This window comes from Patiria miniata, unplaced genomic scaffold (genome assembly GCF_015706575.1).
Source record: "Patiria miniata isolate m_02_andy unplaced genomic scaffold, ASM1570657v1 HiC_scaffold_26, whole genome shotgun sequence".
NCBI classification, from domain to species: domain Eukaryota; kingdom Metazoa; phylum Echinodermata; class Asteroidea; order Valvatida; family Asterinidae; genus Patiria; species Patiria miniata.
The window spans coordinates 1,587,936-1,615,027 of NW_024037065.1; the positions used below are offsets into that span (position 1 = coordinate 1,587,936).

General features: G+C 40.9%; 2 protein-coding genes and 1 pseudogene across 2 annotated transcripts; all 3 read right to left on the reverse strand.

Moving 5' to 3' along the window:
• Positions 1–7,175: 7,175 nt before the first annotated feature.
• On the reverse strand, positions 7,176–7,852 carry LOC119733701 (annotated as a pseudogene).
• Positions 7,853–13,689: 5,837 nt separating this feature from the next.
• LOC119733703 lies at positions 13,690–14,532 on the reverse strand. Its single transcript, XM_038207088.1, has one exon. The coding sequence runs from the start codon at positions 14,530–14,532 to the stop codon at positions 13,690–13,692; it is 843 nt and encodes a 280-aa protein (XP_038063016.1).
• Positions 14,533–14,591: 59 nt separating this feature from the next.
• LOC119733704 lies at positions 14,592–17,294 on the reverse strand. Its single transcript, XM_038207089.1, has 2 exons — positions 17,126–17,294; positions 14,592–16,288 (listed from the first exon to the last, which is right to left on the reverse strand). Exon 2 carries the CDS (start codon positions 16,095–16,097, stop codon positions 14,592–14,594), a length of 1,506 nt encoding a protein of 501 aa, XP_038063017.1. The 5' UTR covers positions 16,098–16,288; positions 17,126–17,294.
• Positions 17,295–27,092: the final 9,798 nt, after the last annotated feature.

Below are 27,092 nucleotides of genomic sequence, written 5' to 3' on the forward strand. Positions count from 1 at the left end.
ATCTCTGACCTAGAAAACATGGGTTTAGACACCTAGTTCGTTCAGTTATCTGCAATATTGGCTGAGATATAATTAAAAATAGATTTTTCGGTAATGGCGGCACTAATTTGCATAAAAACAATACGTGGGACATTTTTTGAATTTTTTAACATAGCAAATCGTATTCTACGCATTTTTTCTGACCTAGAAACGTTGATTAGAAATTGATTTCCGAGGGTGCACGATACCCCCCTTTTCCGACTAAACTAAATAACAATCTTCGACAATAACGATCGTCGACCATAAGCAAATACAATAGCGATCGTCGACAATAAAGCAAATATAATAACGATCGTCAACAATATGCAAATTCATTAACGATCGTCGACAGTAAGCAAATACAATAGCAATCGTTGACAATATGCAAATTCAATAACAATCGCAAACATTAAACAAATCCAATAGCGATCGTCATCAATCATGACAATAAGAATAGGGTCGTCGGCAATAACCGATAAATAACGATTGCCAAAAATAAGCAAATACAGTAACGATCGTCGACAATAAGCAACTGTAATAACAATCGTCAACAATAAGCAATACAATATCGATCGTCTACAATAAGCAAATACAATAACGATCGTTGACAATATGCAAATTCAATAACAATCGCCAACATTAAACAAATCCAATAGCGATCGTCATCAATCATGACAATAAGAATAGGGTCGTCGACAATAACCGATAAATAACGATTGTCAACAATAAGCACATACAATAACCATCGTCGACAATAAGCAAATATAATAGCGATCATCAACAAATATAATAGCGATCATCAACAATAAGCAAATACAATAACGTCGACGATCCCCCAACGGTCATTAACTTCTCTCCCCTCCTCAGAAGGAATCTTGACCATCCACTTGTATAATACAGTTTAGCAAGCTTCAATATTCAGTTCAGCAAAACGTCAAAAAATACCTAACAACATTAATCATTAGAGCCGGTTCAAAAATGCCTCGTCCTTAACAAAAACTTAATCACTGGAATCAATCATCTCTAGCTATTTTATGAGGTTGCTCCTTGCCACACTGCGACGACGGATGTAACGTTGTAGTCCTCAATGTCCGCGAGATCTTGTACTACCTTTACCTCTGTTTGACTTCTGCCGTAGTAAGGCCACTCCCGCATGGGCCGCTGTGACGGAACTATGACATCAACAGCTGCAATCTATCCGGCCTGCCTTCCAGCGAGGTCCAGCACTTGTACAGCACTCCCTGATGCCGTTCCAACAGCTCCCATATCAGCCAATATCTTCGTACCTCAAGGCAAAAATACTGCAGTGGTATTCCTCTCAGAGTGTTCACCGTGAACCATCAAACGGTGCAACCGCCCGAATACCGGGTCGCTCCTCCGTAACTCCGAAAAGTCATCAATCCATGCACATCCGAGTCCATGCTGCGCATCCCACTCTTCTTTTCAACCACAGAAACTCACAAAGTTTCTCAGGATGATCCATGTTTTTGTCCAATGTTTTCGACGGTCAACTCGTCGCGGTTGCATGTGGCGTGAATCCAAATATCATCATTACGTTCAGACGTCTCTAAATTCTTTCAAATTGTCACGATTTCTTCAGCTCCAGTGTTATCTGCATCCTGTACCCCATGTCGTGTCCTGCTAATATCTACATTGTTTTTCTTTTGGCCCGACCGAGGCTTTGCGAGCAGACTCGGCCTGGCCTAATGTTTCTGTTGCTGCGGAGAGTAGAACTGGGCATAACGCTGATCTGCCGCTTTCAGCTAGAAAAGCGGTATGTTCTCGAAACTCAGGTGTGACGGTTTCTGTGCTTCCACGGGACAGTTCCGGTGCATGCAACCTGTTCTGAAGTTTTTCTTACTACCGGCGAGTGTCCCTATTGCCGGGGATGACATCCAGGTTGTCTCAGTCTCGGCTTTGGCGGAGTGAGAGCACAATCGCTCAGTTGTGCCATCCGTGAATGCACCATCAGTCGCCATGAGTAAGTCCATCGTGACACTCAAAGTAAGTCCAAGGTAAATCCAAAGAAAGAGTCGTAGATCCATTTTGTCCACGTCGGTGTTTTTCTCCTTCGCGTCTCCCACAAAACTGATATCCTTAGATTTATTCCTCTGGGCAATTTTATATCCAAAAGTTATATCCAACAGGTAGCTCGAACAGTTAATAATCCACAGAAAAATCCACAGGATACAAATCGCAGTATAAATCCAGATCGTCCCACCGCTGCCACCAATTTGTTGTGAGTTCTACCGTGAGAAACGCGGAGAATTAGAGAAACAATCATGTACGTTTCACTATTGTGGTCCGACCGGTTAAGAATTAGAACAACAACTCAACTAATTCCTGTCTTGTAAAACTGTACGTATTTACAAAGGGTTTACAATGGTATAAAGAACCATACATTCTAATAATTACATTTACGATATAATTCTATAACTTCAGCACCCGATTTCATCAAACTCATCGTAACTCCCGATGCCTCGCAGCGCTGCGACGCATCGGATCACTGCGATGCGGCGCAGCTGCGACGCGTCCTGGGATTGATTTCACGAAACACGACGTAGGTGCGATACGTTATTCTTTAAGTTTATCTACAATGAAGTTCTTGTACGAGCCTAATTTTTGTACACGAACGACTGTTTACTGCACGAGTACCATCAACCACCAAACAGCCGTCGATAAATAACGCGCAAAAAGTTGAGGGAAGATGGATGATTGAAAGACGGCGAAGTTCATCTTTTAGTGTCGTCTGCTCCATGGTCTGCGCGACTTTTTCTTGTTGTGAATATTTGTAGACTTTGGGGAATCTAATTTTAGAATTCCGGAAGTTGTTTGTGCGGGATAAACTGAAGCTTTTTACAGTCAGCACGGAGGACACTACGGTATTGCAAAATGTACAGCATTAGCCCCATAAATGTGGCCTATTTACTGGACTGCATCCGTAAACATAGGCCACACATCCACATGTACAAAAAACGTGTCGACTTTGCCAAATTTGGATTTTCACATTAAGGCTTTCTGTTTACGTTTTTTTGCTTAAGAAGCATTCTCACCCTCTATATAGGCTAATCAGAAAGTGCTGCCTTTTTCAGATGTCCATTTTTCGTGAAATTTCCAGATACATTTGCACACGTTTGCGTATCAAAATTTCAACATGAAATTTCACAAAAATTAAACATCTGAAAAAGGCAGCACTTTCTGATTAGCCTATATAGAGGGTGAGAATGCTTCAAAAGCAAAAAAAAATCTACAAAGTAAGCCTAAATGTGAAAATCAAAATTTGGCAAAGTCGACACGTTTTTTGTACATGTGGATGTGTGGCCTATGTTTACGGAGGCATTCCAGTAAATAGGCCACATTTATGGGGCTAGTACAGCATTAGCTTCGTGATAAATTGGGAATGCTGTATTTTGCGTTTCTTTTAAACGGGCATTGTTGTGATTTTTAAACGCCATAAATGTGAGAAATAGAAATTAAAAAGGTCAAACCATAGCATAGGCATAGGCGGCTACTATTACTACCGGTACTCGGTAGACTATCTACATGCATGACATGTGTAGGGGCTTAGTGGTAGTTTTCTTGATCGTCGTAGGCCGAGGCCATTATGCTTTTCCCCCTTTTTTTTGGCCCGACGGGGGAAAAAGTATACTACACTGCAGCTGCATTCAATCATGTCATCATGATCATGGTTTAAAAAAAAAAGAGCAATAAGCCTAAGCACTTTCGTTTGGACTCTTCCAGAATGTCCAACATGTCCAATCATGCCAATTTTATAGTCCAGCATGTCCAATTTTATAGTTAGATTTTTTTGGGGGGGGGGGGGGGAAGGGAGTACATTATGGTGTTTTTGAGGGGGGGGGGGGCTATTTTCATTTTAATATGAAGTTAAACAGACAGATAGATCTGTCAATTTGCTGACTGTAATTATATTCATTGTCCCCACGCACAATTTTATCATCGGTCATAACGAATAACACAGTGTCAGTGATCATGGCCGACGGAACCAAAAAAGACAGGTCTGTGAATTGGACCTACGAGGAGGTTTCATTTTTGTGCCAATTTTTGCGAGAGCATTCCCATCAGCTCTTTGGCACGAGCTTCAAAGGGAACAAGTCAAAAGCGAATGTGGAGAAGGTGAAGTTACACTATTGGAAGGAGGCTGCTAAAGAACTGGTGGTAAATGGAGGTCATCCAAGGAGCTATGACAGAGTAAGGAAGAAATGGCAGGACGTGACAAGCAAAGCGAAACATCGTGAAATCAACAGAACTGGTTGGTGGTTTTTTTCTCGTTCTGTTAATTACATCAATAAAAATATCATTTGGGTTTATGTCACAAAATCAGTAGTTTTCAGAATTCAATCATTTAGTTTCTCTGAAATGCTTTTATTATTTAATTTTAAGATTAATTCTAATTTTCGGAGTACAACAACTTATACATTTGTTCTAGAGCTTGAAATCTGTTCATGTAAACAGTTACTGAATGTGGTACTTTCTCATTGTTTCTGTATTATGTTGATTGTTCAAAGAATAAACATCAAATTAACAATTTGTTCTAAATTCTCATATCAGGTGGAGGTATAAAAAACAGCAGTAAACAAGACGTGTGCTTGCTGCCCTCAGTCCCGTCTCAAAGGAGGGCATCATAAGTCAAGACGATGGAGAGAGTAACCCTCTACCAACACAGGAACTTCTCATGGATTCTATTGCCCAAGGTATTTTATTTTGAAATATTGATTGTAATTTAAAGAGGAAATTTTGACTCATTGATTGATTGATTGATTTATTTATTGCTACATATTTGCATAAAAATACAATTAAGTAGAAAACAGCATGGTTGCTCGCTAAAAAGAAATGACGTATTAAGAATTAAAAATTAAATTATTGAACATTAAATATTAAATATTAATTATAAAATCTCAAAGAAAACAAGTATATACAAATGGAACATTTTACGGAAAATGTTACTTTTGGCAAACAATGCTATGAAGGAAGGTGTGATCTATTTTACTTCAGAATTTTTTTGGATATTCCCTTGAATTATTAATGGGGTATTTATATAACATATGTTTAAAAATATTTGTGCACACAATAAATGGAATATTGCTTTTCTTTATGATTAATGCAGCAGACAGCTCTGTTGGACTGGTGGACTTTGACATTTGTTATGATGACGATGTCGATACTCAAGAGGAGGACCCTGTTGAGGTTGAATTTGAAAGTGTGCCACCTGCAGCAAGAGCCAGCGAACCAAAGATCAACTCAACAATTTATGATATTGAGATGGATCGTTTGCTTATGGAGCGTGAACGCCTGCAAGTGGACAAGGAACAATTGGAAGTTTCGAAGCAGATACAATTATCTCTAAGTGAAATCAGCCGAGACTTGCAATTGTTCCTTGAGTTCACACTTCAGAAGCCGGGCAGCATGAGTCTCATCCACGAGAAATGAATAGATTAAATATTAAATTAAGAGCAAGCTTTTTGTTAATTATTTTTTTCAAGAAACCGGCACTTCATATTCAAGTACATGTATCTTCACAAACACACTGTTATAAAATATTCAGATCGAATTATAATTCCGCTCCATCCCTGCTTAAAATATATTCAATCCACAAAAAAAATGTTTAATTTGTAATGTTTTTCTAAAATACATACACTAGTCACCTCTCCATTAAGCTTTACATTTTTTGCACACTCCTTTACAGAAAAAAGTGACACACATCAGATAGATAGACTGGCAGTGTAGGATAGTACAGTGGCTTATCACTGTCTTTATACCTTTACCCTGGGATATGGATGAAAACGGCGTCTAAAAAAATACCCAAAAGAATTTAAACAGAAGGGCTTTTCCACCACACTTCTCTGGAATCTGAAATTGTTAATTAAAATCAACAAGAGCATTTAATTCAGAAATTTGCATCATAAATTGTTCAAGCAAGTTATAGTTTATTATTCGTGCTGCATTTTCTTTCTGTTGGCAGTACACTTATTTATAACCTAAAAATTAGTGAATGAATTGAAATGTTATTTAAACCTTAAAACATTATTTTGTTGCAATAAAATACAAAAAATGACATTATTAAGGAATGAGAAAATCCTGTCTTACGTTTTACTGGTGTTTACTCCACTTGGCCTCTTCGTTAATGGCCCATGAATTGTTTTAATGCAATTCTTAAAAATGCACCTTTTTGTCTCATTTAACCTATTTTGCTGTCGTAAACTGTCTTTTCTAAAGTGATTCGTCGTGGTGTCAGTTCATGGCAATAAGCTAGTGAGCATTTTTTTTTCTCACAAATTTTAAATGTTTTCAATGAACAGCTTTTTGGGTTCACAATTTCATCAGAAAACATAAGACGAACAGAGTCTCACTGAAATGACATCAAAGCAACATCGCCTACAGTTGTCTGGCAAAGCATGGAAAATTTAAAATGTTTCAAGAAGTGCATTTTTCAGTCAAGTAAACCAAAAAGGGGTGTCATTTAGTTTTCATATGCTTAAGAGGATTAGAAAGTACCACAAACTAAGTTATTAAAACTATTCACTTTATGAGCCCCTTTGATGTGTCAAATTCAAGCATTGTCATTCATTTCTGTAAACAATTGAAGACGACTAAAAGGCATGTTAAATTGTGGTATATTATTTGTCCAGTTTATTTTTGAGTGGGCAAAGTTGGATTGAAGATTAAACCTGTTTGTTGAATTTGAATCCTCCGAAAGGGCTCAAGTGCAAGGTTTTATTTTGCAAAATTTTTTCGTTGTACTTATACATGTACCACAAGAAGGTAAGTGTTCTTTCAGCAAAACGAAAACGAATCACAGAGGGATGTGTGTGAACTGTTTTCGTTTTGCAGAAAGAACGCACACGTTTTTTGTGATCCGTGAACACAACTTTAAAACGGTGGTTGTGTTTGAAATTCAGTAACTTGAAAAGTACATGAGTGATTTGAATGATTCTTATACTAAAGGAAAGCTTATGAATTGGGCTTTCATATCCGATATTTTGAACGTGCTACATGAAGAACTTCACTAAAACAATGGTCCCAACATTTGGGTTTCGTTTTTTTTTTTTTTTTACTCCATCTGTATTGTGTACTTGCTGAATTAAACGTTGCTTTTCAAGACGGCTCTCACTCTTTTTCTCTCTCTACATTATACAGACCTAAAAATAGGTGTTCACCAACATTAAGTCACGCTGGATACGGCCATCCTGGATTGGACCATCATACGGAAGGTCATCATCATCATCATCATCTGCTTCCAAATCATCTGTGTCATCCAGCTCAGGCTGACGAAACTCCTTGGAGAGGTTGAAGAGGACACAGCAAGCCCTGATTATGATGCAGGCTCGTTGAGGTGACACTCTCATTCCCAGCGATAAGCATGGGCATTTTCGCTTCAGTTGGCTAAACGTTTGTTCAACAGTGACCCTCGTCTATCTGTGACTCCTGTGAATGAAACAAACCATATTTGGTCCATGTTAATGAAAAATGCACTCTCTGCGGAATTCTAATCCCAATCTCCTAGCAATTATGAAAAGTTGCCTTTCATTTGTACCTGTTGTAATGCCTTTCAGCATTAGTCGTTGGTGCAAGAATAGGCGTCATCAGCCATGGCCGTAAGGCATACCCAGTGTCTCCCACTAGCACACCGTTGAGTCTGAACAAACTAAAACCAGTAGTTCTATCATTTATGACAAGTTCTGTAGGTGATAAAAAGAGGTGTATTCTGACACTGTTTTACACTATTATAAAAGTTGATAAACAAATAAATCAATTCAAAACTTATGAAACAGTATGCTGTAAGGATAACTTAAGACATGACGAACATACCTTCCATTGTCAAATCTCTCTCCGATGATGCTCCCGTGGATGATAGCACTATTAGTCAGTGGGCTTATCGTCAAAAAAGACCTCCCATATGCAATTTCGGGTACATTCTTTGAAAATTTCAGGAATTATTCCTGAAACCCCAAATAATCCAAATCCGTTTGATGCAATTTTTGTCTCCTGCTGGAAAAGTGTTTTTTAAGACGATTTTTTTCGAGCCGCAATGCAGACGACGCAATAAATCGCTCTCACTAACCCAATTGAAGACTACACACCAATTGGGAATTCTCCCCATTCAGACTGTATTAAAAAAAAAAGCAATTGGGACTGTATTGCAAACGGTTCACTATAGGCATGGGTGGGATGCGCGCGCAACCAGTGCATGTCAGTCGATGGTCTGATGCATGCATACATGCTTCGCGCGTGATACGTGATGTAAACACATAACTGTGTGTACTGGCGGTACGGTACGGTGCATGGTGAACACTGCCTGCGAAATCGCTGTGTTTATTGTCACAAGTAAACAATCTTAATTTTCCTGTTTGTGTAAAAAACCTTTGGGAGTACAAAACCAGTCATCGAACACGATACGAGTCAAGTGTTACTAGACAGGACAAGTGGGTATTTTTTAGCTCGTTTGAGTCGAAATATTTCGATTCGATAGCATATACTTAGCTCAGTAGTGTGAGTCTCAACGTTATCGTTTCGTTTTGTGTTTGTACAACACAGTTGGATACGTGATATCAGACCAACTCGGTGCTTTTCGGTCTTCACTTATAAAAAGTAAAACCCATTCCGATTGTGTTTTATCCGTCCTGTTTGACTAGATAGCGTGTTCAAAATGTGAAATTATATCAACTGTTGTCACTGGTTCCGTCAGTCGTGACATTGATTCAGAAACTTATTGGAAGTACATGTAGCCTACTGTTTCCTTGCTCTGTTGCTCTATGATGTGTTGTATATGTAAATGAACACGGTGGCTGTCGAGATTGTTTGAGAAGGCCTATGGCTGTGCTCTTTGAAGTTTGATTACCTGCTTGTACACAGAATTCTCAGCTACCATGGAAACTGAAGAGCCTGTTGCCAAAATCAAACCCACAGACTTCAGTATGTTCATAAAATGTCAGAGGGAAGAAAAACATGAAAAATTGTCAACACCCAAACAGTTGTCCTCATATGAAACTTTTTTACAAAAGGTTAATTTGAGGGCTTAATTTTGTAATCCTGACTTCATTAATATTGCAAAATGACTGTGGGGATTGACAAGTCAGGATCTTGCAGAGAAAGATACAAAATGGCATAGGAATTGCTACAGTTATGCAACTTCAAGTTGTAAAATTGAAAGAGACAGAAAGAAGTGCAAGAAAGAAGGCAAAATAGTGACCCCCCAGGCCAAGAAAAAAAGCTGTCCATCTTCACCTGCTACATGCACAAATACTGGAAAAGTCACTAGATTGGCGATTGAACAATTTAATAGTCAGGAGTGTTTTTCTGTCAAGGAACAGATAGCTCTAAAAATAATGAAAAAAAAACATGCGTGCCAAAGCGCAAGCTGTGGAAATGCGATCAAAGAGATTGTAAGAAGCAGTGATAGCGATTCCTGGAAGGTACGGCTTGCAGACGCAAAAGTAGATGGGGACCTGCTTTCAAGGGATGTGGTGTACCACAACACTTGCAAGATTGGAGCATTGCGTAAATATGTGCAGGGTCCGAAAAGATACGCAACTCAGACATGTGTAGACACAAGCCTGGTCATTGCAGAGATCGAGTTTTTTGATAATCTGCAAGAGCAAATTGATTCTGGGGAATACATAACCACAGTTCAGGCTGACAACTTGTACAAACAAACACTGGAAGCGCACGGTATTTTGGATTCAACAAAAATATCAGAAAATGTACCAACCATTGTAGTATCACAACATAGGGGTAACATGCCAGGTGTACTGCACTCTAAACAAGCAGGACGTGAGTCAGTTGATAATGCTCGAGACGAACGATTTGATCTGAATTCAGTCTTCAAATGTGCAAAAATAATCAGGCGTGCCATATCAAATGTAAAAAATGAGAAGTCGTGGAGTTTCAACGGATCTCTAGATGGTTCGGGTGACTCTGGTATTCCTGTTGAACTTCTGACCACGATAAAATGGATACTGCATGGTCGTAAAACTGCTACAACAAAAGCTCGAGAGCAAGCTTTGCTTAAATCGTCTGTAATAATCTCACAGACTATCATACAGGGCTGTAAGGCTTCAAGACAAGTGTCACATGTGGCAAAATCTGAGTCTGCCTTGTCAGATTTCCGCAGACAGTTTGAAAGTCCATATGCAGTAGGTGTATCCTTGTGGATGTATCATAACCTACGTAGCCAGAAGGCTGTGACACTACTGAGCAATGCTAATGTTGGTATATCATACAGTCGTGACAGTCAAGTATGTAACCAGATTGCTCAAGCCGTTCAAAGGAACACGATGGATAATGGCGTGTTTATCCCACCTGGTTTGGTGAAAGGCAAGCCGATTCGAGCATCTGCTGACAATATAGATACACAGGTTGACACATACGATGGGAAGAACAGCTTCCATGCAATGGCAATGAATGTTTATCAGTCTGTCAGTGCAAGTGATAAAACTATGGTTGGTCCCGTGGACCTCACTAAGTCCTCAGCAGGTCCTATTGTTGATGTCCCGAGTACTTGCATAAAACTTTCCAAGTGCAACATAACTGGCAATCCAAAACCACGCTGTGATGAAATCAGAAATAGTCTAACACGTTGCTGCAATAAAACTGCACATGAAACTGTACTCCACTGTTGTGCTTCTATTTTAGTTGGTGACAGCAGTAGGTAGTGTAGTCAAATGTAGTTGTAATATTCAACAACTGTGTATGATTCCTGAAAGCAAAAAATAAAAAGGGGAAAACACTGTCATAAATCTAGAATTCCAAGAAAACTCTCAGGCAAACTGGATAAACAATTGTTCTCAAAACATCCGCAGTTGAACTCAAATTAAGTTAGACAGCCTATAACCTGCAATAATGAAGAACAAGTTCCTAAATTACATGTGAACTAATTTCTAATTGTGCCGAATAAAAAAAGGATAATCAAAAAAACTCTGACTGAGCCTGTGTATTACTTCTAGAAAAATGTAAAACACATTCTAAAATCATCTTCAAAAACTTCCACCACACTATCTCCTAATCTGAGACTTTTAATGCCAAATGTATGTTCAATAAGACCAAAACGACATCAAGCGACTTAAACAAGACTACGACTGGGCGGATCACCAAGAACTCTTACTGAAAATATCACTCCGCGTATATGCCTGTGAGAGTATACATTCCTCCACGACACATGAACGGACATATCACAACGTAGCTGGACCGCAAGAAAAAATAGTGCGTAAACCCTATATCAAGAAACTGACAACGAGAGAAAAAACATGGAAGATGAACAGCCCTAAATAACTCAAACCTAATGCAAGCTATCAGAAAATGTAGCTAAAGGAAACTAAAAATCTGGAGTGAGTTTACCGAGTGCACAGCACCGAAACTCCTTGCTTCGCTACAAAATACATGCATCCACGTGAGCACCTCAGTCAACGACAAAAATATCATCCTAAAGCTAATTATATGGCTTCTCTACAGAACAGATATCCTAACTACAGGATTCAGGGGGCAAATTCGGATCAAAGAAGGCAAATTTCCACATACCTTGGCTAGAAAGGCCAATAGAAAAGGCGATCTTTGACGTAAAACTTTGCAGGGAAAAACAACAACTCTAGAAACTCGTGTAAAAAATGTGTAGACTTCGCTCAAGTCTGAAGACAGAACCACAACAAAAGGCGCCCTCTCTTGAGGTAAACAACAAAGACATATCATGATATGACATCCCATCCCCCTAAACGTGACGGAATGTCACAGCTAACCAGCTAAGCCAAAGCTAACAAACGAACACAGAAAAACTGGCAAGAAAACTACTGCCGAGTTCGAAGTCAAAGTCTGATTCTGAAGGCCCACAAAGGGATCCAAACAGTCCAAAAGGCGGCTTCGATGCTCATAAGCTTCAATAAAGCTCACGTCGCTTCAAAACATGAACTAAAACTAAATGTCAGTTCGTTCAGACTTCTTCATCAGAAGAATAAGCTTCGTCACAGGTCTCTTAGCGATGGTGCCACAGGCGAACTTGACGTCAACAACCCTGACAAGGTCGTCCTTTCCTGGGTAAGTATTCACGACCTCAGCCATCTTCCAGGAACCGCGTCTTTACGCAGTCTGTCGATTGTTGCCACTTCTGGCGTGGTGAGAGCTTGTGGATGCATTCCATCCAGCGTTTCCAATCTCCTCTTCCAATCAGAAAGTGATTTGGTGTCAGGGGTGGATGATCTAGTGGTGAAGATGACTTGGCGGTTAGAGGTCGACTGTTGATAAGAGCGGATATCTGACAGAAAACAGTCTCCCACTCGACAAATGTCAGACGATCTGCCTTCACCAGGTGTCTCATCCCTTTCTTGACCTCTTGCACCATGCGTTCAACAGCTCCCTGGTGATGGGGTCCTCCTGGAGGGCCGAATTTCCACTGAACGTTGTAGCGCAGACAATGTTCTCTCAGTTGGGTCTGGTCCAACTTCAAGTTCAACTCATTAATGGTGCTGTCAGCTCCTCTGAAGCAGGTAGCATTGTCACTGACCAACATAGATGGTGCTCCCCTGATACTTATGAATCGTTCCAGACGGCGCAGTAGCCTTTGGTAGTAGTGTTGCGATTCATCTTCACGCTCACTGGTCCGAGGTAGTCCACCAATGTCGTTTGGAACGGTGGCGAGCAAGGACTGGCTCTTAAATCCGGCAAGTCAGCCATCTTCTGCTGGATTGGCTTTCTCCTGTGTCTTCTACACGTGATGCACTCGTGCACGACATGCTTTGAGATGCGGATGTCCCCGACGATCCAGTATTTTTTCCTAACCTCAGCTGCTGTTCTCAGGTGACCCCCGTGAAGGGCGTGTGTGTGTCTGTTTCGTACAATCAACAGGCTAATGTGGTTCCTTTTAGGCAGAAGATATGGATGTCGGATATCGCAGGACAATGGTGCCTGGCCCAGGCGTCCGCCAACACGGTAAACCTGGTCATCTTTGTCAAAGAATGGATCAAGCTTCAAAATATTGGGATCCTGGAAGTTGATGTCTCTTTGTGCTCCTCATCTTTCAGGTCTACTGGGACGTTTGCTGGCGTCTTGGGCCAGGACTCAGGGGGTAGCTTCAAGTATTCAGGCCCACCGATGACTCGCCTCATGTCAGCAGCAGTTCCTCCTCTGGAAACCAGGTCGATGACGTTCTGGTCAGATGGAACATATGCGACGTCCTTGATGGGGTCAAACTCTGTTGTAATCTCGCCCACACGATATGCAACATAGGAGCGGAAAGATTTGGACTGTCCTCTTAGCCAGCTTATGGCTGTCATGCTGTCCGTCCAGATCTTCCAGTAAGCTATGTCGAAACGTAGGGCACTCTTCACGGTGAGCATCAATCTTGTCAGTAGCAGAATAGCCTGAAGTTCCTTTCGGGGAATGCTGGACTGCTTAAGCGGCGTAACTCTGGCTCGAGCGCACACAAATGTCAGATGTGCCTCGGCTTCTTCCGGGCGAGACCACCTCAGCCAAACTCCGATGCCCATAGCGTCTTCGGAAGCATCACTTGCGCCATGTAGAGAAAGTTCGGGTAAGGGTCTCATACCCTTGTACGGCTCTGGAATCAGGCACCTTGGAATTTCAATGTTGACTACGTCCACAAGGTCTCTGTTGATGTCACTCAGCATGGCACATAAGTCGCCCCTTGGGTTGAAGGGGGTGTCCCAATCAATGTTCAACTGCCACAGCTTCTGCAGAAGAATCTTCTGTCGGTCCCGACAGCATGCCGAAGACATCATAGTACGAAGCAGTCTGTCCAAGGATGTTACGTTTGGTTGGGATGTCCTTGGCTGACTTCACTGCTTTGACTTTCAAGGTGTCCTTCTCAAGATTCCACTTAGTGCCTAGAGCTGTGGCAACCTTGGTATCTTCTGTCTTGTCACACACTTCTTCTACGTTTGATTGCCATTTCCTTATGGCAAAGTTGCCTCTCTTGAGGGTCTCAGTGAGCTTTGACTTAAGCTGCAGAGCTTCTTCAGTATTGACAACAGATTCGTTCAAGTCGTCCATGTAGAACTGATCAGCAACCACTCTGTTCAGCTGCTCATCACCCGTAGCGTGCTCAGCTACCACGTGTCTCAAGGTCACAATGGCAGCAGTTGGAGACGGCTTGTCTCCAAAGGTAACCGTCGTCAGCTCATACACCTGGACGGGTTGACCAGGGCTCTCTCGAAACACAAACCTGTGGAAGCGGGCATCGTCAGGTTTGATTTTGATGGCTTGGAACATCTTGCTGATGTCAGCGATGAGACCCACTTCGCTTTCTCGGAACCGCAAAGCAACCTCAAACAGATCAGAGTTTATATTCTCACCCTTCATGAGATAATCGTTCAGCGAGTGGCCCTGATACCTTGCTTTCGCATCGTATACTACTCTGACCGGAGTAGTCTTTGAGTCTTTGGTGACAGCAAAGTGGTGCAGAAACCACATCTTCTTGCCAGTGTCTTGGTCTCGTTGCAGCTCCTCCTCTGTGACATGCCGAGAGACACGTCTCTTCAACTGGTCTCTCATTTGTTGGCAGTACGTTTCCCATTCCTCGCGTCTGTTGCTGAATTGATTTTCTAGACTCCTCAACCTCTTGACAGCATAGTCGTAGTTGTCAGGCAGGTCATCTGGTGATCTCTTCCATGGCAGTCGAATTTCATAGGACCCGTCGGGCAGTTGAGTGACACTCCGCTGCATGTCATCAGTTGCGTTCTTGTCAATGAGATCGGCAGAACATCTACATCTCTTAGGTCCAATCCCACCGCCTCTAGGCCGAGGAACTCCTCTAATGGGCCGATGGCTGACACGTTAACATAGTTGACCAATGTAGCCGAACTTGTAGATCGTCCTCCCTGGATGAACCAACCTAAAGGGCATCTGACTGCTACAGGTTCATCAAATTTCTCACCACAGATGTAGTCCTCCCAGATCATCAGATGTGTGTTATCAACACCCAGGAGTAAATCGATAGTCTGCGATGGAGCAACATGAATGTGGACCTGACTCAAATGCTCATATTGTCGTAGCTGATCTGGTAGAATGACTGGAGCATCACCACAAGGCTCGTAGGCGATCCGGTGTTCCTCCGGTAACTTCTGCTTTATTTGACTTAGCATGATCTTACTGTTTAGTTCTCCGGACAGGCCGATGGCTTCTGCGTGGGTCTCGAATATCTGCAGGGTCTGAACAAAGCGACTCATGGCGGGGAGGTTGACTCTCCCCTTAATCTCGTATGTCTTCAAGTTATCCAGATCTCTGAGAAGACTGTCCACGATTTTGTCTGAATCACCGTAATACTCATCGAGTACTTGCCACGCTCTCGTGACGTTGATGCAACCCTTGACACGATTGCGTTCCTTGGCATTGACCATTGATTCTGTAAGTTGGTAGAAACATTCGATCTCAGTTAGACCTGCTGAGCAGTGGATGAATAGCTCTTTGAATCGCTTGTAGTCTCTGATGTTACCGCTGAAGGTAGGGAATTTCATCCTTGCCATCTTTGGAGCTGATGACGTAGGATGAGATGTAGCAGGTGGTGTTGGCAAGGCTGCACTGGATGCGGCTGACACAGTTCCTGTGCTCACAGGCTTTGTTGGAACCGTATGTGTTGGGTCACTGGATGCGGCTTGTACAGTTCCTGTGCTCACAGGCTTTGTGGGAACCGTATGTGTTGGGTTACTGGATGTGGCCTGTACAGTTCCTGTGCTCACAGGCTGTGTAGGAGCTGTACATGTTGGGCTTGGCTGGGAAGTCGTAGGCAAAGGAGGACAGGGCTTGTCCGTCACGGATGATTGCGATTGGTCGTTGACAACCTGTCTCGCATGAAGTATAATCTGGACAAACTGTGATTCGCAGTCTCCCATCCATTTCTCCCCATCTTCAAACTCCATCTGCTCTTCGATGACCTCCATTAACTCAGAGTGTTTCTCTTCCAACTTCTCAAACTGCCGTTCAGCCTTGGTTATGAATTTCTTCACCAGTTCCAGGTCAATAACCTCTTCTTTCACCAGGTCGTTTATCGTTGTCAATGTTCTTGTCAATTGACCCTTGGTGTTTCGTCTGGTTAACTTCAATTTGTTGACATCAGCCATGGTGCAAGATCCACATATTGGGGTACACGAAGTTGTTGAAGATGTGATGAAATCAGAAATAGTCTAACACGTTGCTGCAATAAAACTGCACATGAAACTGTACTCCACTGTTGTGCTTCTATTTTATTTGGTGACAGCAGTAGGTAGTGTAGTCAAATGTAGTTGTAATATTCAACAACTGTGTATGATTCCTGAAAGCAAAAAAAAAGGGGAAAACACTGTCATAAATCTAGAATTCCATGAAAACTCTCAGGCAAACTGGATAAACAATTGTTCTCAAAACATCCGCAGTTGAACTCAAATTATGTTAGACAGCCTATAACCTGCAATAATGAAGAACAAGTTCCTAAATTACATGTGAACTAATTTCTAATTGTGCCGAATAAAAAAAAAGGATAATCAAAAAAACTCTGACTGAGCCTGTGTATTACTTCTAGAAAAATGTGAAACACATTCTAAAATCATCTTAAAAAACTTCCACCACACTATCTCCTAATCTGAGACTATTAATGCCAAATGTATGCTCAACAAGACCAAAACTACATCAAGCGACTTAAACAAGACTACGACTGGGCGGATCACCAAGAACTCTTACTGAAAATATCACTCCGCGTATATGCCTGTGAGAGTATACATTCCTCCATGACACATGAACGGACATATCACAACGTGGCTGGACCGCAAGAAAAAATAGTGCGTAAACCCTGACCTCTACATGTACGTTCTATATCAAGAAACTGACAACGAGAGAAAAAACATGGAAGATGAACAGCCCTAAATAACTCAAACCTAATGCAAGCTATCAGAAAATGTAGCTAAAGGAAACTAAAAATCTGGAGTGAGTTTACCGAGTGCACAGCACCGAAACTCCTTGCTTCGCTACAAAATACATGCATCCACGTGAGCACCTCAGTCAACGACAAAAATATCATCCTAAAGCTAATTATATGGCTTCTCTACAGAACAGATATCCTAACTACAGGATTCAGGGGGCAAATCCGGATCAAAGAAGGCAAATTTCCACATACCTTGGCTAGAAAGGCCAATAGAAAAGGCGATCTTTGACGTAAAACTTTGCAGGGAAAAACAACAACTCTAGAAACTCGTGTAAAAAATGTGTAGACTTCGCTCAAGTCTGAAGACAGAACCACAACAAAAAGGCGCCCTCTCTTGAGGTAAACAACAAAGACATATCACGATATGACACACGCATCAGACCATCTTACAAGTCTTACACACTAGGGCTCCATGAGGAACATTTCCAGTTCTCATTGCTCGATGACTTAGTTTGGCTGATTGCAAGGTATGTTAATAGGCCAAGAAGTTTTGCCCTTCAAGCAGTAAAGGTGACTGAAAACATGCCACAATCTGAGCCTGTAGATGAAACAGATTACATGGATACACTTCCTAATCTGGATGAAGTCATCCATATGAATGAAAGCAGTGTAATGAACAGTGATGAATGTGTCAATGTTGAAACTGTCATGGGTGAAAATGTGAATGAAAACACCAGTGATGAACATCAGGTCACGTGTGATTAAGCATACAGTTCAACATGTACTACTTGTATAGCAAAGAATCCTGACCAAACCTCGGCTCTCTCAGCTTCCTCACTATCAGATGAATGTGTGAAAAAATCTGATGACATCGGAAAATTGGGGAATCAAAATTAATGTGTGCCAGTATGGTCAGCATATAATTCTCTACGAAACAAACCAGACTTTGTGTATGAGGATGGTTCAGGCATTGTTAAAGTTTACACTCTCCCCATCATAAATGCCCCTGCACACGAGTGGTCAACCTTAGTAACTACACTTGAACAACTCCATAACCTTAACGTGCTAGTTTCAAATAGTGACAGGAAGCTTGTTGTTACATTTGACATGGATCTCTACAAAAGAGTTTTGAAGCTGGAATACTTGGACCCCCAGTATAAAGATAAGTGGGTAGTATGTCCAGGAGCCTTCCACACTTCATTGTGTGCTCTCAGGTGTTTAGAAAAGACAGTGGAAGGTAGTGGAATTGATGAGGCTTGGAAAGAGTCAGATTTGTACAGCTCTGTAGTAGTAAGTCAGGTTATCAATGGTAGTCAAGCAGGGCCCTTGAAGCTCATGTGGTAACCCTCCAGGTATTGTTTGACCTGTGGATTGAAGCCTTTTTTGCAGAATATCCTGCTATATACAAGGCCCTACAAGACAGTGTTGTGATGTTTTTAAATGCATGCGAAAACCAAGAGGGTGTTCGTGAAGCCCACATGACATTACTGGCAACAGTTGAATCCCTTGACCTCACGAGACAGCTTGCAAATGTTGATGCTAAACACGCAGCATATCCATTATTTCAGTGGGCGCGTATGTCCATGAGACAGATTATGACGCTGCTGCAGTTCCAGCGTGCAACACGTCAGGGTGACTGGTTTCTACACCCGTCTGCTCTTGAAAAATTGTGTGTTTACTTTTTTGCCTACGACAGGCTGATGTATGCACAGCATGTTCCAGAATATCTTGCACGTATGGATCAGTTGAAATCCACAGACCCTGACATATGGCAGGAATTTCACAGTGAATACCTCCAACAATATCCCTTTTACTCGTATTGGGGTAGATCTCGCTCAGGAACACAGCAACAAGTGCCTGAAAGGCCATGGTTCCATCAATGGCATAACGCAATCTTCTGCCACGCTGTTGAAGTTTTGCATGTGTGCTCCTGAGTTGACAAGGATCGCAAATGAGGCAGATAACCTGGTTGGGATGCCAAACACGATAAGAACAGAGCACCATTGTCTCAATTCGTCTACTGTAAAGAGACAAGAGCGGGCCATTGAAAAACTGCACAAAGTTCTTGCCCCTTGTGATATTTTCACATCCAAGGAAACCCACCTTTTCAATATGATAACTAAGGAGATAATTTCAGAACCGACAAGCGAAAGCATTTTGTCTATTGAATCACAAGGGCTGTCTGCACTGAAGAAATTTGTTGAAGAACGTATCTGTGGAGATACAAATTTATGGGATAAAATGAGTAAATGCAAGACACTCCCATGGAATTCTGCTGCGAAGCAGATCAAGCTACGAACCAAAGATAGTGTAATAATAGTGCGTGCTACATCAGGTCTCATGTCAAGATTGCTTGTTGTAGCACGTTCATTCCGTGAGGTGAACTTGGAAGAGGTCATAGGGAAATATGAATTTTCAACCATCAATCGCACACTGATGAAGCCTGATGGCTCTCTTCATCCAACTCTGGACAAGAGTAAGATTATCACAGTACTGGAAAACCCCCGCAGCAGCATTATCAAAGAACAGATTACCAGAATCTGTAACAGAACCTCCAAAAACCACAGATCATCAGAGTGGTTTGATGTGCCCCATAGTTGATGGAATGGCTGTTGTACAAGAGCTCATGGCAGTAAAACAATTCAAAAGTTGCAAGGCTCTTAGTGATGCATATGTTTCACTCATAGATGCCAAAGGTCGTTGCTATCCAATTGTCCGAGTTGTATAGGACAATTATTCTGTGGAAGGATCGCTGAAGGAAACTACCAGAGAACGACGCCGAGGCGGTAAAAAAGTACCTGTCAGAAGCTACAAGGTAGAGGATGCTACGCAAATCAGAGATGCCAAAGCATTTCTAAGAAGCAATGCAACAAAGGATTCACTTACGCTTTACCTTGCACAGAAGCTCGTCACCTATTCCAAATCTCACTGCATTATTACAGCCACACGCAGTGATGTGATGTCAAACAAACCAGGAACCATACATCCAGGAGTCAGCTCCCAGGAGGAGGCTGACACCCTAATGATCCTCCATGCATGTGAAGCAGCCAAAGCAGGATGTACTGTCCATATTTACAGTCAGGACACTGATGTTCTAGTTCTGGCAATAAGGCGAATTCCTCAACTTGGCACTGGTGACCGTCGTCGGTTGATAATGCTAGAGCCTATCTACAATGCTCTTGGGCCAGAGAAAGCGTCAGGTTTATGCAAATGGCATGCACTCACTGGCTGTGACACAACAGGCCACATAAATGGTAAATCTAAAAAAGCATGTCTAGAGGCATACCTGAAGGCAAGTCCTGAAACAGTGGCTGCAATTTCTTTACTTGGCATTGGTAATGAACCATCGGCAGATACTATAACTGGCTGTGCATCATTTCTGTGCAGTCTGTTTTGTCGAAAAGGTATCAGCATATCCGAGCCTCATGATCTCAGATGGAAGTTTTTCAAGCAACAAGAACACGACAAAGGGGTTGACCTTCTCCCCCCAACACTGGGTGCCTGGAAGGAACACATACTCAGAGCACATTGCCAAGCAGCTGTATGGGAGCAGGATTTAATCCTCCAGCCTACTATACTAGATCCGCTCAAGCTTGGATGGATAAGGGAAGATAGAGGCTAGGTGCCTGTGTTGTCAAAAGTTCCCCCAGCTCTCCAGTCTGTTGTTGAGCTTGTGCGATGCAAATGTCGCGCCAGCAATCCTAGTTCCACCAACAACTGTGCAACTGGAAGATGCTCCTGCAAAGCCAAGAATCTTGTTTGCACCGAACTCTGCAGATGTGAAGCCGAAGAAGAGAGATGCGAAAATACAGCTAGTCATCCGGATGCAGTCACGTTGAATGAATAAATAACTGTACATAATCAGTTTTATTTTCCAATGGCATACTTTACAATTCCAAATACACAAACTCCCACATAGTTTAACTAAAAAACGTAATCTGTTTTGAAAGGATCGGCCTGCTTTTTCTAATTTTTGAAGCGGTAATCTTAAAGAATAACCTACAAGTATTAGTGTATACGTGTATAGCCTATGTTATGCCAAAAAAATTAGGCTTATGGATAAAAATGTCAAATTCGGTTTAAGATTATTTGGATCTTGACCTGTAGAAAAGGACAATTAAGTCATTTTGTTTTGTTGCTGTCTTAAGCCTTTTCACTATAGGTCAAGCCCATATGGGCTGCTTCAAGCTTAATAAAGTGCCCCCCTTTCTCCTGAAAAGTGTGACACGCCCTCAAAAGGGGACAAACAAATCAAATGTTATCAAAATATGTTTTTTTGTACATGCAGTTCACTGTACTGGATGGTAATAAAAGAAGCGAAGACACCAAGATTGCCCATTACACCTTGATTTTTTGGGAATTGCATCTGCCCCCACTTATATCAATATGGCCCCGCCCCCAAAAGAGGCAAAATCATGGAATTTTAAACTGTTTTTATATAGCCCCACAGTGTCCTCTCCAAGTATGAAAAATGAAATTTTAATTATCCTACCAATTATTTTGCATATGAAGCCCCCCACTTTTAAAAGTCCAAGCGCCGCCCCTAAAAGGGTCAGGAAAAAATGGCAACAAATGGTTTTGAACTCCTTGGGGTAAACATAAGTGATCCTGAGAGTTTCATAGAATGTACCCAAAAATGCATATGGGCTACCACAAGCCCACTGACTATATCATGAGTGCAGCCTGGCCATCTGGCTACAACATTGGTGATCCTGTAGTTGGCATCACAGATTGCCTGAACGTTGATACTGTGGTATCCCTTCCTGTTGACGTACAAATGTTCGCTCTCTCCTAGTGGTGCTCCGTATAAACGGACGTGGGTGCAATCTAGTGCACCGACCACATTGGGAAACCCAGCAAGCTGAAAGAACTCATGCTTGATGCGCGCTACATCTTGAAGCCGGACAGGAAACCTTACTTCTGCTTGTGCCAATCTTGATAAAGCAGCCGCCACACGATGGACTATGCGGCACACAGAAGGCACATGGAGGTCACCATGAACGGTGTAGAAGGATCCTGTTGCAAGGAAACGAAGAGTCGCCAGTGTTTGCATGTAGGGAGAAATTGCATTGCTTTGCTGTAAAGATTAGAAGGAAAAAAAAAACATAAGGACTACTGAGTCTTGCTAGAGAGAGTAGCTTAAAAGAAACAAAACGAATATAATGTTTTTAACTATGTTTATCTCCATTTCCAGTTCCCTTTTTGATTTTTTCCTTTACCATTACTCAAAACTATAATATTTACATGTATGTGAGTGAATAAATTGGCACATATATAAACATGCTTTAAGCTCAAGTTCCGTATAATGTGAGAGCCTTTTTATATGGGCCTAGGCCTACGTTATATGTTTTTAAAAAAGTGCAGTCCCTCATGCTAGCGTCAGTTGTAAAGCCAATGGATCTTCCACCATGGTAACTTTTTTCCTCTCTTTTTTCCCCTTTGTAGCCTACGACTTAATTGACTGGCCCTCCTTGCGATGATGGGCGTCGCAGTGGGGTGTTGGGGGGGGGGACAAGGAAAAGAAAAAAAAGAGTCGGTTTAACGTCCAAGCGACGTTTGATTCTGACCAATTCTGATGTTGGATTTAAGTCCTTTTATAATTGAATATGAAAGTCAGTTAGACGTTGAAATCTGACCAAATAATAGCGTCTGTTTATGGTCGAGTTGTGACGTCAATCCTACTGGTTTGATTGACGTTAACCTGACATCAGATTTCATGGTCAGATTTTGGTCATTTGATGATTGATTTTGTAAGTATTTAGACGTTGAAATCTGACCAAATAATAACGTCTGTTTATGGTCGAGTCGTGACGTCATTCCGACCATGATTAACTGGTTAAATGGACGTCGACAGGACGTCAGATTTTTGGTTGAATTTAGGTCAGTTATTGGTTGAAAGTGTAATTTATTTAGACGTCTAAAACACAGACATGAGATCTAATCTCTTTTTTGAATATGTGTAGAGGTAGAAGACATTAGGCCGTCGATCTTGATGTTTTCTCTGATGATTTGGGCTTGGGTAGTATGTTTCTTCTCCATCAATTGCAAAGAGCAGAGATGAGCTTGAAAATTGAAAGGAGATGAATGAAATTGTGAATTTTCTTGAATACCAACACATTCAAAAATATTTTTTTTGTGACTCGTAAATAATTAAAACAAAATGGATTCTTTATGTAGGCCAATTTAAGTGCAGCAGCAATTTTATTTTCAGATATCCGAAGAAAACAATTATTCTTATGAAGAAGACATGTCGAAGCACATTTTAAGTGTACTGGGCAGTTCCATGCGATTCCAAGAAAATGAACAAAACTTAAAAATTAGAAGAATATTTAATTTTTGAAAACTGCAAGCATCACAAGGTCCTCATTTGAGTTAGTGCGGTAGTGAGATTTGGAATATTTAAGTTATCGATCAACATAGTGTAAACAAATTTTCTCATGTTGAGATGTGCGTTAAATGTCAGCAGTTTTAGGCCTAAATGCAGCTTGGACATGATGATGGAAGGCGGGCAGAACATGCATGACTGCTGATTAGCTTTGATTTTCTAGATTTCAATGTTTAAATTGTAGTGTAACTTTGAATTTGAATAATAATTGACAATATCATCTAACATTAACGACTTTCTACAATGAGAAGTTGAAGTATTTTTCAATTGATTTTTTATGTTATACAAGTAAGTAGGTCTACAGAAGGAAACCCATTGTACATATCACTGTCAGGATAACATTTCAAGACTACTCGATCCCGTCCTTAAAAGAAATTTAAAATCCCTAACTCTGAAACAATCGCATTAGAAACTTACCGTTTTTCAGACCGGTACATTGCAAAAGCCGTCCATGTAGGCTGGAAACTATTATTCTTGATGATTGCTGTTCAATCGAAATCTTGTGCTTGTCCCATACATCCTGATGTCGTATCTTGACTTAAAGTTAAAGTTAATATTAGCAGGAACACAATATCTTGTCAACAAGTGGCATATACTGTAGGACGATATATTGTTGCAATGTGCCCACAAAACTTCCACATTTTGACCCACCACGTCTTTTCCCGAAGCTGTTTCGAAGTTGCTAGACTCGTGTAGCATTGGAATGCAGGAGGTCACACACAGGGCGTAAATAATTATGCTTACGCACGCACGGTGCGCGCGCGCGATGTTTTGGTCATTTTGGCGCGCGGGGCAGGAATTTTGGCTTGGAGCCAAGACGTGCGTTTGGATGTTGTATTTTGGTTTAAAGCTATGTAGTGGAGCTGCTTAGGTCCATTTTTGGCCAAAATCGTGCACTTTGTGGTAAAAGCATGAAAATTGGCATGTGGGGTCAAAATGGGCTAGAAATCATTTTAAGATCGGGACCCATCCTGTGTTTGATTTCATATAGCTCTGTGGGTACTACCCGATCACAATTTTGAAATGGTCACAATGTTTCTTTTGCCCTTATGTTTCCTTTTTTTTGTGTAGATGATGCTCCGCTTCTTTTCTTCTAAACAGTACCTTGTAACATAAAACTTTGAACAAAAATTAACCCTTATCCAACATCTTCAAAAGTGGCCATCGCTTGAACGAAGTTTTGAACAAAATAAAACCCATGTTGATATTTTGTAATCAGATAGACCATTAATTGACAAACTGTATTTTGTCAAGTACGTGAAGTCACTTGACCTTTACTTTAATACGGGGCTTACAAAAAAGTGAATGGTATTGTCATCGCCTGAAAGAGCCCCCCCCCCCCCCCCCCCCCCCCCAGCGGCACGTCCTAGAAAGTTGGACTATTCAAAAACCATTCATCAAACTTTTACCACTTACCCTTGGATATTCTATGGAAAAACGTAAAATTATAAATTTGTGAGGTCACCACAAGCGTGACGTCATTAAACCGGAAGTTGTCATAGGGAGAATTAGAAAATGATTAGACCCGTAGACCCTTAAACCCATGTATGTTAAAGTTTTGGAATTTCTCTCGTTTCCTAAATATTTGCCCAATTTCCATAAAACTTGGCCACAAGTGTCATTGGGTAGCAAAGATAATGTGCGATATATTTTAGATCAAATGTCATGGGTCAACGGTCAACTGAGGTCAATCATCATTTAATTAACAGTTTTTGGGGAAAGCGTACAACATTCTACATGCTTTCATGGATTTTGATGAAACTTAGATGCAGTGACCCTTGGGTGGGAAGACACAATTCTTCATCGGATTACTGAGGTCAAATGTCATCTAGGGCTCATTAGAGGTCATTGTTCAAATATGCTTCAAATGTGTCTTTGTCTAGTACAGAATTTGATGGATTATAATGTCACTTAGAAGTTGGATGGAGTGATCCTTTGGTTGGGGTTCATCACAACTCTTCCAAAATTGGAGGTCAAAAGTCATGTAGGGGTCATTTGAGGTCGTTGTTTAAAAATGCACAAAATGTCAAGAACATTTTTTTAAGAACACAAAATAAATAGGCGACACATGCAATCCGCAGGTATAAGTCTGGTATTAATTCGTATCAAGTGACAATGTTCGTGGCACAAATAATGGCACAAATAATGTTATCAGCTACATTGTTGCTGTGACGTAAACAGACTGTGCTTTCATTACATACATTTATTCATTCCTGCATGAAGTTTGTATATTTTGGAATTGTTTATCAAAGTGCAAGCACATTTTTTAAGAATCTTCATAATTTCTAAAAAACATTAATCCCACCTTTTCAAACATCAAGATATTACTTTCCAAGTCCAAACATCCATATGATATAAATCCAGCAGTACACACTGCAAGGAATTGACGTTTACTCTGCGCATTTTTAAAAATTATTTTCATGTATACATGCCAATATATACATGAAAGCACTTGCAAGAATAGGTGAAGTCCACCGTTGGGCCGCCCCCCCCCCCCCGTGATGCCAGTAGTGTTTACAAACAAGGAAATGCCGCAGCTGCTCTAACCTATGTTACTTGTAGCCAATCACACTAATTTAAATATGAAATATTTAATCTTCTAGAATATTCAACCCCATAGTTTAAATTGTAGCTCCACCCCTAAAAAGGCAAAATCCTTGCAACCATTTTAAACTGATCTTTACAGTGTATGGCAAACATAGTTAACCAATGCAAAATTTGTGTTTTACCAGCAAAAGTACTCATTTCCCCTCCTTTGAATGAAACTGCTTTAATGTGCGGCCCCTTTTTTCATATTTAGGCCACGCCCACAAAAGGGTAAAAAATAACAAGTGTTTAGAATGTATAAACAATTTTTTTATCATGTCTCTGTGTATTTAAAAGCATGAAGAACTAAGGAAAATGGATGTTGAATACAGTTTTTCTAAATTTTTATTTGTTTGCACTCCCCTTTTTAACCGCTCAAACTCCGCCCCAAAATGGGCAAGATCTAGGATGGATCCACGTTTTCAAATGATTTTCAGCCCATTTCGACTAAACATGCCAATTTTTAAGATTTTACCACCAATCTGAACGGTATATTCCATATTTGAACCAACTGCTAATATATACCGCCTCTTTTACACATTTAGGCCACGCCCACAAAATGGGTGGAAAATAACAGGCGCTAAAATGCTAGAATGTCCTATTTTATGTTGAAGTTTATTTTCAAAGCATAGAAAAACTAGAAAAATGGATGTTAAATACAGTTTTTATGGGTTGTTATTGTTTGCACCCCCAAAAAATCAAGCTCCGCCCCAAAAATGGGCAAAATCCAGGATGGGTCCCGATCTTTAAATGATTTCTAGTCCATTTTGACCCAACATACCAAATTTCATGCTTTTATCACATTGTGCACGATTTTTCGCTTAGCAGCTCCACTAATAGTCCATCATTTGCAGCCATCTGAAAAGTAACTGGCGTAATTATTGTTGAAAAACAAACTTGGTTGAAAGATAGTAAGGGAACTAAACTCCCTGTGAAATTATTCCTTCTGGGAAGCTCTCATTTTGAAGTAATCAACGAAATAAGGCATTTGCAACGGTGATTCTTAAGAAGCACCATAGAAAAATTTAAATTAGTAGTTCGTTTTGTTATTCAGCGCAGCGCGCACAAGTATTGGAACGACGCACACGCGCGCGCGGTTGTTGTAATTCGTCGGATCAGTGCGCTACGTTGCGTATAGCTGCAATTCAAAACAATTCAAAACATGATTTAGCAACTTTTGATTTGAAATTGAGATCTTAGAATGCTGTTTTTTTTTCGGAATGTATAGCTGAAGCTTAGCTGAAACTT

Bases quoted from the DNA above. Each gene is read 5' to 3' on its own strand.
- LOC119733704 (XM_038207089.1), bottom strand. From the start codon at position 16,097: ATGGCTGATGTCAACAAATTGAAGTTAACCAGACGAAACACCAAGGGT.
- LOC119733703 (XM_038207088.1), bottom strand. From the start codon at position 14,532: ATGAGAGACCAGTTGAAGAGACGTGTCTCTCGGCATGTCACAGAGGAG.